This window comes from Aegilops tauschii, chromosome 3, assembly GCF_002575655.3.
Source record: "Aegilops tauschii subsp. strangulata cultivar AL8/78 chromosome 3, Aet v6.0, whole genome shotgun sequence".
In the NCBI taxonomy this organism is placed as follows: Eukaryota; Viridiplantae; Streptophyta; class Magnoliopsida; order Poales; family Poaceae; genus Aegilops; species Aegilops tauschii.
Window position 1 is genome coordinate 6,774,100 of NC_053037.3, and position 18,454 is coordinate 6,792,553.

Below are 18,454 nucleotides of genomic sequence, written 5' to 3' on the forward strand. Positions count from 1 at the left end.
GATTGATAGATGGTTTTGATCTTCATTTCCATCTATCTACGCTATGGATGATTTTGCTACAACAAAGACATCGTGTATCTTTTTATTTTGAGTAAGTTCTTTGTCACTTAGTTCTTTGGTTCCGCAATTTTTGGATATATTCTATGGTCACTTTATTCATTGTCATGTTTTTCAATTTTGGCTTGCCTGGCTCTTGTAGAACGACAATCCCCTATTTTTAGGATTTTCACATATAGCGCGTTTTCCTGTACATAGTTCAAAACTAAGCACTTATAATCACTTTAGCATCAATGCTCTCTACCATATGCTTTCGTATATCTTCTCCAGCGTTTTATCGGTCTCATCAATAGTGTTTTAGTTTTTCTTTCATTTATCATTCTTCATTTTTTTAGTAAGCTAGCACAACTCTTGTAGGACGAGACCCCCCCCCCCCCCCCCCCTTTATTTTTAGTATCTCTTTTTTTCGACCATTTATCATTCTTCAGTTAGTCAGTAACTCAGTATGCTGGCACAACTCTCGTAGGACGAGAACCCACTATTTCCAGTATCTTCTTTTGCGCTAAGTCCTTGGTGTTTCGTTGTCACTCTATTTTTTGAGTCTTTGAGTTCTGTTTCAGTTCATTACAGTTTCTGTTTAGATTTTTGTTTCATTCTTCAGTCCATCAGTTTTTTACTTATTCCTTCTATCTTCAGTATTTTTGTGTGTTATAATTTTCTCTTATTTGGATAATCTTTGTGTATCATCATTGTTTTAATATTTAGTTTTAAGATTTTTTTTGTGTATTCTTCTGTGTTTACTTATTTAGTTTGAAGTTTTTATTCTTTCTTTTATGCGGGAGTGTTCAAGATTTTATTCATCTTCAGTAATCTCTGTGTATTACCATTGTTCATATTTTAGTATCTTCAATTTTGTTTAGTATTCTCATTTATCAGTTCATAAGCATGCAGTCCCTCGGTATGTATGTGTTTAGTCTTTCGGTCGTTCAGTGTCCTTCCTCGTTCCCAAGTGTTTGTATGTATGTCTTACTAAGCCACCTTATCTTGCGCGAACTAATCTTGTATTATTATTAGTTAAGCCGTATCAGTCTTCAATGCATTTGTTTCTAGTCGATCAGTTCAATCATGTTTCTACGAGCACAGAAATATGCTATGGCCCATGGAGACCATGCACAGTGGTTCATCTAGTTGTAGTTGCTTGTAAATCGTATTTTTCTTTGTCTTCCAACAGTTTAAACTCTTTAGTTCTTCGCCTTTTTCTTTCATTTTTCATTTTTTTACCTTAAGCTTGTCGTTCTTCTTTATTTCCGACAAAGTATGGTGAACTTTCTGGATCATTTTTTTTAAAGACCGTCAGATAATAGAGTAGATAGATAATGCGTAATTGACAGTCATATGAAGCCATCTTCATGGCTTATATCAATACAGAGATCACGGATGCAAATGAAATGCTTTGGAGCTACTCCTCCGTTCAAAATATAAGACGTTCTAACATTTTTTAGAATCGAACGCAGATAAACACGTTTTAGTATTTTTGATCACTCATTTCAGTATGTATCTAGTCTTTTCTTTGTTTGTTTTTTGCGAAAAAAGTATATATAGTCCATATTAAAATATTCAAAAATATCTTATATTCATGAACGGAGTAGTATGTAACTATCACATGAGGCATATAACTTTTTGTTTGATGGGACATAATGCATAGAACCTGGTGGGAGAAGTATGCAACACTCTGTTATAATAATTAAACATATAAGCAGCGTACATTTAGGTTCACTTGTTACCCAAAGGATCTTGTATCCAACAGTCAACAAATACACCTTCCACTGTCGGAAATTACTTCAACTGCTGACCTAATGTTGAAGTAACTGCTCCATAATCACCAAAATCCATCATCTCTTAAGCTAAAGTAAACCAAATTAAACCCCACATTACTAAGATCACTAGAAGACTAAACTTGTGGAATCATTTAGGATGAGGTCTTGTCGATACGAATGCGGAGCGAAACCATCCTGGACCTGGACGGCCCATCCCAAGCAAGCATCTTGGGCGGCACCGCCAAGAAGGTCATCAGCTCCTCCACGGCGAGGACGTCGGGCTCCTTGGTGCTCGTCACCTCGATTTCGGCCCTGACGGTGTTGACCCTACCGTTAACCGCCGACGGCGGCCCATTCACCCACACCTTGGCCGTGTAGTGCGGCGGTGGGGAGGCCCCGGCCCTGATGCAAACGACCGACACAGCTATAGGTGCGCTCGGACCGAGAGCGCCGCCGACCACGAGGAAAACGTGATTGTCCTCCTCCGCGAACAGCAGGCGCCGCGGCTCCAACACCGGCACCTGCAGCTGGAGAACCTTGCCATAGTGGATCGTTTGCACGGGCATGGGGTGGACGGCGGTGAGGTGGCGGGGGAGCGTCCGCGGCATGCATTCAAAGCCGCAGCCGGGGACGGGGCACTTGCAGGGCGCGAACCGGCACGCGTCCTGGTGGTCTTGGAGCTTGTGGTAGGTGATGAAGAGCCCGCAGCAGGTGTGCGCGCACCCTACCCTGGCCGCGGAGACCACGGCGTCCATCGCCGTGTTATGGACGTCGAAGCCGCCGCCGTGCTCGCACTTTTCACACTGCCGCTCGTTACCGGGGCGCTCGCCGCGGCAGTCGCCACAGGCCAGGTGCCCGCCATTGCACTGCACAGATTAATCAAACAACACCGCATCAAGAAACCGGCGCATTCCTCGGTCAAGTGAACGGAACAAATAGGGGAATCGACCGGGACGGGATATGGTGGAACCTGGTGGACGGGCGGCTTCAAGGGGCGGAAGCAGAAGTGGCAGTCGAGCACCGTGAGGTCCAGATGGACCTCCTTGGTCGGGGCCTGTACCGCGGGCACCATCTCGCCGGCATCGTGCACGACCACGACCATCTCTTGCTTCACCGGGGCCAGGCTGGCCAGCACCAGCTCCAGCCTCTGCTTCTTGGCGCTCTGGTCGCCGCCCGTCTCCATGGCCGACGGCGAGCCCCTGACCCTTTCCGACGAACTACCACTAGCAGCCTGCATGCTCAACCTCTCTGCTCGGCTCTTAAAGTTGCCAAGTAAGGAACTGGCTATACGCTGGACTGTGCAACTATGGAGGTACACTGGTACTACTAGTACTAGCTGATGAGAGCCAGGTCAGGCAAGCTATCAGTAGAACTGAAATCTTTAACACCTTGCCAAGAATAGAACCAGCTGGATCATCAAAAATACTTATGCAACTCCAGCTCCTAAGATGGACGTACTAGTATTTATCAGTGGACGCGTCTGCGGCCACTGATATGGAGCCGATCATTCAACACTTGTCTCGAACCTTCATCTGCAATTAAAAAAAATGACAGCAAACACCACGGAATTCATGCAAACGGACATAATTTGATATAATTTACATAAACTAAATGGTATTTCTTCCGTTGAAATAAAACATAAAAAATAAACTAATTTGTAGCGGGCGGTGACCTCGTATGCCTGATCAGACTAGCCGACAGCACCTCCAGCGTCGTCCGTCTCGTCGTCGACGGAGTGATCCTTGTAGCAGGGGAAAGGAGCGGGGGCGCAACAGGCCTACCATGCCGCCACCTGGTGCTCGCGGAGGAGCCGCACAACTACTTCTTGTGTCGTGCACAGGGCCCGCCTTGGCCAATGCCCAACATAGTTGGGGAGCCCTGACCTTACCCTTGTCGGGACGCGATAGTGTTGTCGCTCGGTGACCACTCCTCCTCGATCATAGCGAGCTCCCCCGTCGAGGCGACGCAATCGTCGCGAACGTCTCCGCGGTGGTCATGGACATGTCCCGGTCCAGAACATTTCTCCTTTTGATCGAGCTCTTAAAGTTGAGAATGTGCTCCACCTCCCAGTCCTTTTCCTGTTGGATGCTCATGGGCATCATCATCTCGGCTTCTTCGTCTGTATTCAGCGAATCAAAAAACTCATTTTGAATCATTTCATTAAGCTCTTTGTCCGACGAACCATCCGATCCCATCGGTTTGCCTATGAATAAATCACAAAAAACTGGTCGGGCAGTGTGTTGAACACGTACACAAGGTGAGGTCGAGAGTTGCTGGACATACCGCGGTCACTTCAGGACCGGTGACGATGTCCGCGATGGAGAGAACGGATGGGAGAACCGTTGTAGCAGGGCTAGCGGCGCTAAGAGCTCAGAATGGCGGTGGAGCAACCGTGGCGACGGAGCTAGGAGATGGTCGGCGCGGAGTAAGAAGAAGAGAGGAAAGGAGCAAATGGAATCAACTAGGTTGGGTGATTTGGTGCAATTTGTGGTGGCCTCGGGCTGTCTGGTCCGACGTGGCGGACGCCTTTCCATATCCGTCATTTATTTGGACTGGTTATGAGGGGTGTTGTACAGCCCGGTCGTTTAAGGCCGGTTCGAAGCGCAGGTTGGGTTCCTTTTTTACTTGTAAGTGATCGAGTAGTCTGACTGGGCATTTGAGACGGATATGAGGAGTCCGGCTGTAGATGCTCTTAGCGTACTACAGAAAAAATCAGACGTTCTATTTCGGGGTAAAAGAATTCATCGTTGAAACAGTTTTTGTGTAATTGCATTTTGTCCTTACTTAGCGTGTTTCTAAAACTTCTCTGTTTGTTTTTACATCAAAAAGTAAACAGACACGTCAGAAAGATTGTATCTCGTGGTTGCCCAAAGTTAAAATATATTAGTAGTACTATCTCCGTCTCGGTGAATAAGTCATTCGTGTGGTTCTTTTTTTTTGAAAAGAAGGATGACCCCCGGCCTCTGCATCCGGGAGATGTGTGTGGCTATTTTATTGATTATTCTCGAGGACTTTACAAAGTAGAACAACAAAATGCCTGAATCCGCCATCTTGAAAACATTTGCCGCTACTCCTATCCAAATGATGAAGGGGTGCAAGCTGGGCCACATACCCAGACCTCTAACCTAAGCCTAACATCTAAAGCCGGAGGCCCCGATCGAGCCATCTGCCGGGTCCGGGGCTCAAACCGGCCCGACGCAGTCACATGTGCTGTCGCCGCCATCTTCCACTTGTCCATCTTCAGAGCAGATTGAGGTGACAACCTTGGCAGGTCCTCCGCCATCGACGTCACCACGACGCCAAACGACAACCTCCACCTACGCGAGCCTTGGCAGGTCCTTCGTCATTGACGCCACCACAACGCCAGCCGACGACCTCTACCTATGCGAGTCCATCTCCAAGCAACGGACGTAAATCCATGCTAGGATAGGGCCGCACCACCGCCGTCGCCCACCACCCACAAGCGCCACCCAACTCCAAGGTTCCCAAAGCGGCGCCTTCAAGAAGGGAACGGCGCCGTGAGCGCCGCCGCCGCCCAACAAAGTTAGGGCTTTCGCTCGGGAGACCTAGGGGAAGGGGAAGTGAGGATATCAGTCCATACCGACGCCTCCAAGGAGGGGAACAGCGCCCTCAGGCGTCGCCGTCGGCGCGACCAGTCATGGCCGGCCAGGGATTTCGCCCGAACTAGATCCCCATCACCAGCAGCACCTCCTGTACAGAACCGGTGACCAAGAGGAAGCACGGCCCGACCAGGCTGACCCGCACGCCGAACATGGGACGAGGGGAGGCGCCAGATCACGTGCACCGACCGCCGCAGAAGCCGCCGTCGGCCGCCAACGACCACCGGATCCCACCGCCCGCACGACCGGGATGCCAGATCCATCGCACGCACGGCTGCCAGCCGGCCGTGCCTTGCCAATGGAGCCACCGCTCCAGATCCAGAGTTCCCCACGCAGAGGCAGGGCAACCGAAGCCCCGCCGCCGCCATCCTTGGCGCCCCGGGCTTGCCCGGCGACTGCCTCAGGCGGCGGCGAGGAAGGGAAGAGGGGGGGAGGGGTGGCTAGGGTTGAGACCCAAGTTCAACGCCTTAGGCGAATGGCGGAGCTTAAAATTTGGGGAGAATTTCACTTCCTCGGCCTCTGCACCAACTAGGGATGCGTACGGCCTTTTATGTATGAGTATTAGGATTTTTAATCTCGGTTACGCACTGAGCCTAGTCCTCAATAAATACATGAGTACTAGGAAAGCCCGGTCCTCACGAATAAATAGGAACCTCAATTTGCCTCCGTGAGGATTTGAACCTAGGTGTTGGGTTTGTACATCCACTCCCCCAATCAATTCGCGTAGTTCTAGGTCGACGATTTAACTACTCCCTCCATTTTTATATACAAGGCCACTATGGAATATACGTTTTGCATCTATACAAGGCCACTAACAGTAATCAAGGCAAAATTAATGATATTTCTCGTAAGCAATCTGTTTAATAGTTGCATGCATGTAGTCATAATGACAATCAACTGCTTTCTCCACTCAGATGTCTTGCATGCATGTGGGGTATTAATGATCCCAGTAAACGAAAAGAAAAGCTGACTTGCAAAGCAGGCATTAAATTTTACATTGGTATCTGTAATTTGAGTTTGTGGGCTTGTATATAAAAATGGAGGGAGTATCTAAATATGTATTGTATGTGACAAAAAATATATGTTTAGAAACTACATCCGTGTATAAATCTAGTGATATACTTTTCAGTGAAAATGAACAAATCTGGCCCTTATCTGAAACTTCAACACAAAATGACCCAAATCTGAAAATATTTCATGAAATGACCCTCTTTTCCATGACGCCCGGGGTTAGGGCGCCATGGTAGAGAGCATGACGGCCCGGGCTAGGGCGCCATGGTAGCAACATGAAGCATGGCGAGTATGATGCCCTAGCCCCGGGCATCATGCAAAATGGGTCATTTCGTGAATTGTTTTTAGATTTGGGCCATTTTGTGTTGAAGTTTCAGATAAGTGCCAGTTTTATCATTTTCACCACTTTTCATGACACATAACACATATTTAATTGCTTAAATCGATGACCTGAAACTACGCGAATGACTTATTCACCGGAGGTAGTACTAACTTTTGCCCGGATCTTAAATTTGGCTGCATCTTTGGGCTGAACAGTCAACCACAAATTTACCTTGTTACTAACAGATTTTTCTTTCTTCTTTTGCAATTACTTCTAGACCTTCAATGCAAGGGCGTGCGTCGCAAGGCGTGCCTGCCACCTGCCATAGCTGCACGGCGCAGCCATAGCCTCTCATGGGGGACTGTGTACGACTTTGACGCTGCGTTGACTACGGTAGAACCAGCTGAACTATAGACAAACTTGCTTGGACGGCCAGGATAATGATGCCGACGGCTACTTTCAGTACATAAAATATGATTGCTATGTTTCACAACCTTAGATCACGTAGGAGTAATAAGTTAAGTTTCGTTAGCCAAAGCATTAGTTTAGCTTCACTGCCTATAGCAATATGATCAAAGTTCACCGTACCATCAAACCTAGAAAAACTCCCGTATCACTTCGGTCAGTCGGATGTCTCCCTGTCCACCGGTTGTCCACGACACGATGACACCAAGCTGCACTGGGAAACAGCAAAATGAAGCGCAATAAATGTGGCGTGGCGTGCTTGCCTGGCCCTTGGGCAGTAAAGGCATTGGAGCAGTTGGGGAAAGAGATTCGGCGAACAGAGCAAATCTGTGAATTTACAGCCCAGTTCAAAGCACAAATAAACAACACGATAATAAAAAGCATGCTATGGTAATACAGTAAAAATGCAAACACATAATGGAAGTTAATTTATAAAACAAAATAAAGGAAGACCGTTTCAAAACCCACAAGTATGCAAAAATGTCTCGATTGTACAACAACTGCACTGAAAAAATAAAATGGTTGGAGTAGATGATCAGAATCGTGTGAAATTATAAGTTGTGTACACTCATGAAATCATAAAAGAGCGTCCAAAACTTTGTTCAAGTGCGATAAATATCTTGTATTCCAAAATTTGGGTTGTTGGATCAAAATGTAGCCTCTATTAACGGAAAAAGATTTCCCCGCTTTATATATGAAGCAACTATCATCAAGTTACCAATACAAACACACCGACACAACACACACCCGAGACATGATACAAATACGCTGAAACAGCCACACTACCCCATACAACTCCAAGCCAACAAACAGGTGAACAATATGCATCACTATGGAGTGTCGGGGCACACAACCATCGACATGACATCACAATGAGACGAAGCCTTGCATGACGAACCATGGGCTCCAAGGTGGCGCCCTCAAGAAGGGAACGACAACGAAGCGCCACCACCTCCCAATCCGAAGACCAGGGTTTTCTCGGAGGACCACAACGAACAGTGAGTACCCACGACGACGCATAGAAGAAGGGGACGACGCGAGGACACCGCCCCACTGGCCGACAAGTCAGGACAGTTTTTTCATTCCGGACGGCACTCACCGTCACCGAATTGATCTATGGTCTACCGCACCACCGCCACCGAACATCACACGCTGGCTACCATGCCGCCCACACGACCTAGTCACCAAACAACGGCTAAGCTGCATGCTCCGCCCCTAGCAACAGGGCTCCCAGCACCAAGGTCGCCACCCCGACAACCATGGCACCAACTCCATCCCCGCCCAGGCTCGTAACCAAGACGGCAGAAGAGACGGGCGGGAAGGCACATCCTTCCACACCCTTGAACAGCGCCTGGCCAGAGCTAGCCTGCACCGCCCAACCTTGCCCCACCCGGGAAAAGGCGAGCTCACCGGTGGCACGCCGCCACTAGACGGGAGGCAAGGATGACGTCGTGCCCCACACCCCCTTGACGACAGATCATCCCTCAATGGTGGATAGAATTGGGAAAAGTCCAACCCTTCAGTGCCTCCAGTACAAACACAACTTCATAATTGAGTGGAGACCACCACATGAACTGCTCACCAACAGACTAACGCTCGATCATGCCCTGCGGATGCAAACCGAACCGGAGCACCACCATGGGCTACCACCACGCCATCACAAAACCCACACCCGGAGGGTCCTTGTCACCATCCCGCGCCGCCCTTTGGCCACAAGTGGTCAAATCCGGACGGTTCTGATCAAACCGGCGCCCATCACGCAAGCTCCAACAGAGCCCCATCGCGCCGCCCTTTTTTGTTTTTCGATGTATGTTTCGAATTTTGATCTGAATTTTTTAGGGGTTATCTTAATATGTGCTGTGAACATGCATAATTTTTTCCAGATTTTCTCGCAATGTTTAGATTTGAATTCCGGCCGCAAGGCACACGGTGACATGCAAAACGTGCATGTCACCTGATCCCTGTGCCCCAACCACCCGCGCTCGCTATTAAAATGTACCTTTGATTGTAGAGGTAAACATGAAAAGACTCGATGGAAATGCATACTAAACATAATATTTTTTAGTAAGACTTCATGATTTCTCCTTTTTGGGATAACAAATAACAACACAACATTATCAGATAGTTGATAATGCATTTTTTAACTGAGCGACATTTGCCTTCATAAACTGCCACACAGCATTTTTAGGTCATCTAGCATCCATTAGATCGCATTATGCTACAAATAAAAATCGTCTCTAAACTGTCGTGTGTAGAGTAGTTCCGATCACCAAAATATACTACTACTACTTTTGATCACCAAAATACTAGTCATTTGTTCGAACACTAAACCTACATCTTCCATCATTAGATTTGGATTTGGATCGAGCGAAGAGCGTTAAATCTTGTCAATGCGGACATTGAGAGGCACTAGCTTGGAGTTGGAAACCCCAGCAGCCCCAACCCGATAATACCTCGGCGGCACCGTCAAGAAGGACGCGGCGGCCACCGCGCCGGGCGATGTGCTGCTCGTCACCTTGGTTTTCACCACGACGAGGTCCTGGCTGGGCGGCATGATCGACCACATCTTGCACAAGTACTGCGGCCGCAGGACGGCGCTGGCACGGACGCACACGACCGACACCGCGGTGGCCGCGCCGAGCGCGCCCGCGGAGAGGAGGAACGCGCGCCCGTCGTCTCCGCCGATGAGCAGCCGCCGTGACGGCTCCGACGCCGGCACCAGGAGCCGGAAGTCCTCGCCGTACTGGAATTTGTGCGCCGGCATTGAGTGCCGGACGAAGAGATGGACGAGGAGCACCCGCGGCGGGGCGGCGAAGCTGCAGCCGAGCTCCGGGCAGGAGCAGGGCGCGTGCCCGCACGCGCTCCGGTGGTCGCCGAGCTCGTGGTACGCGACGTAGGTCAGGCAGCCGTCGTGGGGGCACTGGACCCTGGCCGCGGAGACGACGGCGTCCATCGCCGTGCTGCGGACATCGAAGCCGCCGCCGTGCTCGCACCTCCGGCACGGCTCGGCCAGGCAGCCGCCGCAGGCCACGTGCCCGCCCTTGCACTGCACAGACCGGAGAAATTTGTACGGGTGGGATGGAACGGGCGGAAGATCGACCGAGTGCCGACTGCCGAGAAGAAAAGAAGGGAACCTGCAAGACGGGCGGCTTGAGGGGGAGGGTGCAGAGGGGGCACTGGACCACGCGCATGTCCATCTTTACGGCTGGCCAGGTGCCTGCCGCCGGCACGACGACCGAGCCGCCACTTGCTCCGCCTCCGGTTGCTTCGTGCATAGCTAGTTTGTCCACCGTCGCCGGCGAACCCCTGTCCCGTGCCCGTCCATCAGAGGAAGAGCAAGCAGCAACCTGCCGCATCCTCATCAACCACTGACACAGACGCAACCGCAGGATGGAGGAGGATACACACTGAAGATTGAAGAAGAAGAAGAAGATAATCTTTTGGTTTGAGATCCTAACCTTCTTTCCTGCCCAAATCACACCAGTTGTGGAACAGTGGAAGAGAAGAAGAGCGCCTGGGGAAAATGAGCGCTGTAAACTAAGCGGCTGAGTTAATGCCTGCTTCATTGATTGATTGACAGTGGTCACTGGTATGTGTAAGATTGTGGCGTGCGTCCCTTGCCCTGACGGAATGACAAGGCATGACTTGGAAGGGAAATTACACCTTTGTATTGCATGTGTATTTTTTAAGATGTTTTAAACATAATTGCTAAAACACATCTAGATGAAATTTAGTTATCTCACAACTAAGCTCAAAACCGTCTGGTCAGTTTTTTTGGGTATTCGCGCAATGCTCATCGCGACGTGTGTGTCTGTGGAGCCATCTAGCAGGTACCCTCGGGAATGTATCCAGTGCACCTGCACTTGTGGTGCTACCGGTGCACCGGATGCCATAGAATATTTTTTAAATCTAAAAAAAAATCTAGCACGTCAACGCAACATCAATGTATGATGTCATAAATTTTCGTACAAAAATATGAAATATTTTTTGAGATACAAAAATGACAAATCTGACATCAGTGTGATAATTGGCCAAATCAAAAGCCCAAGTTATGTTATGTACTATTTAGTGTTGAATTGTCATATTTGTTTTCTGAGTTATGTTTCGAATTTTGACTTGAAATTTTGTGACAACTTGCATTGATGTCGTGTGAGTGTGCTGATTTTTTTAGATTTTTTTGAACATTTTAAAAGCACAATGTGAGTTCGGTGTACTGGTAGCACCACAAGCTCCGGTGCACCAGATATTTTCCCGCGTACCCCCCTCTCCAGATCGTTCACACGGTGGGGCAGCCCATATTTCAGGATTTAGAAGCACCGGTTTTGGGAAGGTTTGAGAACCTTCCCTGAACCTAGTTTTTTTTCTGGATTTTTTTCTTTTCTTTTCTCCTTTTTCTTCTTTACCTTTTCACTTTTTTGTGAATATTCTTTTAAAATTCGTGAATGTTTTTTGTTCATCGAATTCAATTTTGGAATCGGATTTAAAAATGTTAATAAATTAAAATTTTGTTCATCAAATTTAAAATTTGCTCTTTCAATTTCAAAAAATGTTCATCAAATTTAAAATTTATTGACCCATTTAAAAAAATCTCGAATATAAATTTTGTTTCCAAGTTCTAAAAATGTTCATCCAATTCAAAATTTATTTATCAAATACAAAAAATATCGGTCGTCATTTAAAAATGCTCATAAAAATTGTTCATCAACAACAACAAAGCCTTTAGTCCCAAACAAGTTGGGGTAGGCTAGAGGTGAAATCCATAAGATCTCGCAACAAACTCATGGTTCTGCCATATGGACAGAAAGCTTCAACACACTCCTGTCTGTGGTTAGTTCGCTGATGCTGAGAAGGTTACGCTCCAACATTAATCTTTCGTGTTTCATCTTCATAAGAGTGGCTAAGTTTTGATGTTGGCTCGCCAAGCCTATCACAACATTCCTCCATTACCGGCGCTTGGGACTGGCTATGTTGAGACAACATAGACGAAGTTCAGAAAATGTTCATCAAAATAAAAAAAACATTAGAATTGAAAAAATCATTCTTTAAAATCGTGAACATTTTGAATTCAAGAAATATTTTTTAAATTCGGTGAACATTTTTCTGAATCCGTGATGTTTTTTGGAAGTCGGAACTTTTTCCGAAATCTCGAAAAACAAATAGGGTCACCTCGCCCCCACATGGGCCGGCTCAGAAGGGCGCGCAGGGGAGGGGTGCACACGCGGGTTGCGGAATAGGATTTTTCTAATGCCTCCCATGCGAGGCCTCCTTCAAATATCGACCCGCCTCACAACTTTGGGGTTTTTCTTTCCTTTTTCCTTTTTTTTTTTTTCATGAATATGATTTTTTGAATATTTTTATATAATTTGGAAACTAAATTTTAGTTTTGGTGAACACCTTCTAAATTCGCGCAAATGTTTTGTACATGATTGCTAAATCACATCTATATAATTTTTAATGATGTCTCATCTAAGTTGTGTGACTAGGATGTACGGTCTGGAAACATGAACGCTAAAAAGAAAAGATCAGAGAGTGGGCGATCGAATTCATACGTGATTACATGCATATAAAAGTAACCCGTGTGAATTTTTAGCATCAACCATACCATTGAAAACGAGCTTTTTTACAGTACAAAGTTTTATAGTATAAAAAAAACATACAATTCAGAGCCCGAGCTCATCTACACCGTATGAACAGTACAATCAAAATAAATACTAGCGAAGTTCAACAATTTTCTTTTTTTTAAGTGAAAGATGCTTGAGTGCGTAATGTCCGTGCCAAGTTTCAGTGCATTCGAACATCTAAGTAGCTCTGAGCGGAAAAAAAATCAGCTCAAAACAGTCAATTTTTCACAGACCCGAAATTTGTCTTTTTTGCTGAGAGCTACTCATATTTCCAAATGCTCTGATATTTGGCACGAACATTATGCAGTCAAGCATCTTTCATCACAAAAACATGCGGATTTTTTTTATTTTTTTAATGAATTTACAGTTCACTCCCGGGCTCATCTCAGCCGGGGAGCAAAAACGCCTCGTCCGCTTTCTTTACATGGAAACTGTACATAGTTGTACATTTGGTCGAAACTTTGTAAATAACTTGTGTCGCTTGAATCAAATGTTTACTGCAAATTTTGAGACCAAACGTGCCATCACCGGATTGGCCAAATGATATGCATATTCATATGAAAATTTTGATAACTTTTCTGGTTTACAAATTCATATGATGATGTTGTGCATACAGACTTTGTAAAGAACTCATCTCGCTTGAATCAAACAGGTGGGAGTCTACATATGAATCTTATTTCGCCATCGCAAGATGATATGCTTACATACATGCGCAAAAATGTTGACTCCTACTTACTACGTATTTGAGTCTGCTCATCTGGTTGGCATATCACATTGTGTATCCACCGGTGGGTCATCCATTTTTACCCTACGAGTGACCTAAACGTCGGAGATAAGGCGACGTCTGAAGCTCAAGTCCCCCAGAAGGTATCCAAGATTAAGCATATCTCCCATGAGTTCTCCAGTTCTCAGTCACAGTCCGGCTATCAAGTGGCTATCTGACAACTTATCAAACCACCCAGTGCAAACAGCACCTACCAAATACTCATTGCCCATGATTTTTATTTGTTTGCGATGGAAATAGGGTGTTTTATTCCAAGTTCACGGAATTACAATCCTTAGCAACAAGTTGAGAAATAAAAGGAGGGGATTGGTACTTTGCTTGATGTGTTTGCTTGCCCATGATTGGCCAATTTTGACTAGCAAAATGAAATATGGAGGGCAAGTTGGCATGTGCATACAAATAATGTTTTGCAACCATCCAAATATGGAGTAGTAGTGTAATAACTTTTCTGGTTCTGAATTTGAAAATTTGACATGATTGGTTTTGGACACAGGCCAAACATGCCCTAGCGGCCTACACAAACGCATACTGATAACAGGCCATTTAAAGCCAAAACATACACAACATCATCAAGAAGAAGAGCAGAGTTGTCACTGGAGCCTCCTGGTTGTTGTCCTAGCATTAGCATGGGGTGGTGGTGGTGGCGCTGGTGCCCTGGCCGCGACAGCAGTGGAAGCAGGAGGAGGAGGAGGCTGGAGCTGATCAATGCGGACGCTGATGGCGAGCACGTCGCCGGACATCAGCTCGTGCGGCACCGCCAAGAACATCCCCTGCCCCGGCACCGGCGGGCCGGCGGACAGGGGGCTGCTGCCCACGGCGGACGCCATCATGACCATCTCGTCCTTGTCGCCGCGCGGGTGCTCCACCGAGAGCTTGCACCAGAAGTGGGGCGCCGAGGGCAGCGCCGCGGCGCCGTCGGGCCTAACGCAGAGCAGCGACACCGCGGTGGCCGCCACGCCCAGGTCGGCCAGGGAGACGAGGAAGACGCTCCGGTCCTCCTGCCCGACCACCACGTGCCAGCGCTGCGCCAGCGGCAGGCTGAGGGTCCACGGCCGGCCGTAGCGCACCTGGATGATGGGCCGGGAGTGCTCGGCGGAGCAGTGGTCCAGTAGCGCCGCCGGGGGGCCGAGGAAGGCGCAGCCGGGCTGCGGGCAGGAGCAGGGCATCCACGGGCACACGCGCTTGTGCTCCGCGGCGCCGTGGTACACGAGGAACCGGTCGCAGCCGAAGTCCCGGTACGCGCACGGCACCTTGGTGGCGCCCACGACGGCGTCCAGCTCGGGGCAGTGCGTGTCGGCGCGGCCGCAGGCCTCGCCGTGCGCGCCGCGGCAGTAGCCGCACACCACGTGCCCGGCCTCGCACTGCGATCGGCAACGGCAAGATCGTCGGGAAAAATGCCAAGATTGCTCATGCCTTGTACAACTAATCTGGAAAGAAATCCATGCCGTACCTTGAACACGCGGGGCTTGAGGGGGAGGAAGCAGGCATGGCAGTGGAGCAGCGCCATGTCCATCCTCACGTCGATCTGCGGCGGCGCGGGCGCGGGCGCCGCCCCCACCAGGGCCTCCGACGCAGCCGCCGATCCCGAGCTGCCGCCATGGGACGTCAGCTCCCCCTCCTCCCACTCCTCCTCCTCCTCCTCCTCCTCCTCCTGCCGCGGCTCCTGCTTCACCACGGGCACCAGGGCCTGGTGCCGCGCCTTCTTGCCGCCGTGCTCGCCGTTGCACGCCGGCATCGACGGCAAACACCTCTTGTCCTGCCCGGCCATGTCTCCCTCGATCCAACTAACCTCCCCCCTGCGACCGAGCACACGCCCCCAACAAGATCCCACCGGTTTGCACGGAGTGGAGTACAGTGAAACGGCTTCCGCTACGAGAGATTGCGTCGTGCTATACTTATACTTGCACAGTACTCCCTCCTTCCCAAAAATATATAAGGCGCCGATTGAGATGTGACTGTTGAGCATTCGATGTCCGATCAAACAAACGGCAAGAAACAGGTTCTCTAACGGAAGGGGGGCTGTGATACCACCTAGGTTTAGCTACTCATCGATTGCTTAGCTGGACGAAACGCGGGACAGCCCACGTGTTGCTACCCCCTCCGTTCGGGTTTGTAATAAGACAAACGCGGAGCGAATTCAATTTCAACCCCCTTTCCAACTTTAGAGGAAAGTTAATGGCTCTTTGGCGCTCGAGCCGTTACTCTTGATTCGATTGGCAAGTAATTACTCGCCGTGGAGCGACCTCATGTATAATTCAAAATTCTATTGTCGATGTCGATTTTTGTCCTACCACGACACTTTATGTTTTTTTTTTCAATTTCAATCCCCTTCCCAACTTTAGTGGAAAGTTAATGACCCTTTGCGAGTGAGTCATTACTTGTGATTCAGTCGGTCTGATATTACACATTGTGTCATATATAGATTCTAGATAAAAACATGTTGATATGCACAACACGCTAATCCTATCAACACCACATGGATATATAAAACCCAACGGTGAAATGGTAGGAAATGGATCATGTGGTGGCAAGGCACGCTTCAGAACATTCAACTAGTAGTTTTTCGTTGATGATGTACCCAACATGACAATTTGCCCATTTTAATTACTTCAATGTATTTTAAGTTTCCAAGCAGAATATTATCAGCAAAAATGAAACTCCTATTGCATTTTTTCGCAATTTTTGAAACTTTCCCTTTCGTGCTAACCAGATGAAATTATAATTTTGAAATATAGATAATTTAAAGTTTGTATTTGCAAGGTGCTCGCTAAGGTGGGCTAATTTATAGCGTGCCACGTGCCCCCCCCGTTCCCTCTGCACATATTCACGATGCTCGATGTTGTGTAGCCGTCCCGAAATAGGCAAGGGTGGGCTTGGTTCTTGGTTTTCTCTTTGCTTTAAAATGTTGGCTAGTGACCCTTGAAATTGGTGGAAAGCTTGTATTCTTCGAGCTGAAATCGTCTCAACAATTTGAACCTGTTTTTTTTTCGTAATCTCCCTTTTAGTTGAGAAACCTGTAACATCCAACCTTTTGTGGTTGGGGGGGAGGTGGGGGGGGGGGGGGGGGGGGTAAACTTCAAATAATAAAACTTTCGCATTGCACATCAACGATCGCCAAATTTAATTTTAAGTGTGTGCTAACCGGCGGGTGAACCTTCCATTCGTGGGAATTCAATGCGTTGATTTGATTTCCCCCCTTTTTAGCAACTTTCGAAATTTGAAGAATGAACTTTCTGAAAACTTATTGAAGGTTTCCAACCTGAAACTTGTACAATCTCAAACTCAGGAGATGAGCCCAGAGACGGCGTCACAAGGCCGAAAGAGAGAGGGGGGGGGGGGGGGGGGGGGGGGGGGGTGCATGCAGCGTGAGCCACTGAGCCCCTTGTCCGGGTCCGGTGCTGCATGCAGCAGCGGCTACGTAGGCGTACAGCCCGTGGCTAGCAAAATTAAGATGCGCGCACGTACGCATGCTCGGCCAGAAGATGGTCGAAACACACGCATGTAAGTGAATTAGTGGCTGTAGACGAATGAAGATCGTGGGAATATCAAATATCCGCTCATGCATGCCTCCGGCTCCGGTGTATATCTGGTACGGAACTAGTGTGCATACAGAACGGATACTTCGGTGTACGATTTTCATGGCACCACCCTCCGATCGATGGCTCCAGCCCACACAACAGATGTGCTCGAGGGATGCCATTTGAGCTCGAGCGACTCCCATGTCCACAACACTCGAGTCATATCCCTGACTTGGATATAGTAATATAGGCTATTGTCATATGCATGACACTAGTCTACGCTAATCCCTAGTAGTCTCGAGAGTCGTATCATCAGTCTAAGATAATTCCTAGTAGTCCCGTGTATATCTTGGAAGAATCAAACATGTAAACACATGACCAAGTATTGGATCCAAACAGATCCACCGAAGACTAGCACTGACTAAATCCCTCGAGATCCGATGAAAACACACCTCTACACGCCCTCCAACATCGCTAGACGCACCATCGAAACAAGGTCGAACGTGAGAGATGTTATTCTTACAGAGGTACATCGCCGCCAGGGACAAAGCTCCCTTGTAGGCATTGGGGTCAATTGACCCCAATGAAATTAGAAAATGCTTCATTAATTTAGTACTAAGCACTATCTATTTATTAAGGATGACCCCACTGCCATAGACATGACCCCATTAAACTTTTTTCCTAGCTTCGTCCCTGTTCGCCGCCGCTTCACAACCTCAACCAAGATGTTAAACCTCACAAGAATGAGAGCGGGGTCCCTCCCGTCGGCAGAGGCCGAGGTCCTCCGCACCTCAATGGCCGATACTTTGCACCACAAGATAATAATATAGGCTATTGTCATATGCATGACACTAGTCTAAGCTACTCCCTAGTAGTCTCAGGAGTGGTATCATCAGTTGAATAAATAATGGAGCAGCTGTCCCCGTGATAAAAGAGTTTAGTGGAGGGCCGTTTTGGCTGTGGGGAGCATATGCTTTCGGATGAATAGTAAATTTTATGATAATAGTAAAGTAGTCTAACAAGGGTGCTTGAGAATTTCCATGTGGAACGGAATAGCAGTGCTTTGTCGGTGAAAAACCAAAACTTAGTGTAACATCTGATTTGATTTTTTGCACAGATCGAAATGGTTAAGCTTTTCCACTAGAAATTTACAGGTATCATTTGGGTGTGACAATGAACAAATCTAGTTTTTCTATAATTACTTGAACATTTGTGAAATCATTTTTGAGGAGCAGGAGCATATGCTCAGGCTCAGCCGTGAGTCCTGAATGTCGGGCGAAGGTGCGGGCCCAGCCGAAG

General features: G+C 47.9%; 3 protein-coding genes across 4 annotated transcripts; all 3 read right to left on the reverse strand.

Annotated features, from left to right (window-relative positions):
• Window positions 1–1,718: 1,718 nt before the first annotated feature.
• Window positions 1,719–3,525, reverse strand: LOC109760671 (putative E3 ubiquitin-protein ligase SINA-like 6). Of its 2 annotated transcripts, XM_073495848.1 has the most exons (3): window positions 2,785–3,525; window positions 2,006–2,680; window positions 1,719–1,948 (listed from the first exon to the last, which is right to left on the reverse strand). In XM_073495848.1, the coding sequence occupies exons 1-3, from the start codon at window positions 3,049–3,051 to the stop codon at window positions 1,877–1,879; spliced, it is 1,014 nt and encodes a 337-aa protein (XP_073351949.1). In that variant the 5' UTR covers window positions 3,052–3,525; the 3' UTR covers window positions 1,719–1,876. The 2 variants fall into 2 exon arrangements, with proteins under 2 accessions (XP_073351949.1, XP_020175069.1); XM_020319480.3 differs by having other exon boundaries at window positions 1,719–2,680.
• Window positions 3,526–9,609: 6,084 nt separating this feature from the next.
• On the reverse strand, window positions 9,610–10,429 carry LOC109760679 (E3 ubiquitin-protein ligase SINA-like 10). Its single transcript, XM_020319485.1, has 2 exons — window positions 10,367–10,429; window positions 9,610–10,278 (listed from the first exon to the last, which is right to left on the reverse strand). The coding sequence occupies exons 1-2, from the start codon at window positions 10,427–10,429 to the stop codon at window positions 9,610–9,612; spliced, it is 732 nt and encodes a 243-aa protein (XP_020175074.1).
• A 3,613-nt stretch (window positions 10,430–14,042) lies between these two features.
• LOC109760680 (putative E3 ubiquitin-protein ligase SINA-like 9) lies at window positions 14,043–15,405 on the reverse strand. The gene is made up of 2 exons (XM_020319486.2): window positions 15,088–15,405; window positions 14,043–14,998 (listed from the first exon to the last, which is right to left on the reverse strand). Exons 1-2 carry the CDS (start codon window positions 15,403–15,405, stop codon window positions 14,228–14,230), a joined length of 1,089 nt encoding a protein of 362 aa, XP_020175075.1. The 3' UTR covers window positions 14,043–14,227.
• Window positions 15,406–18,454: the final 3,049 nt, after the last annotated feature.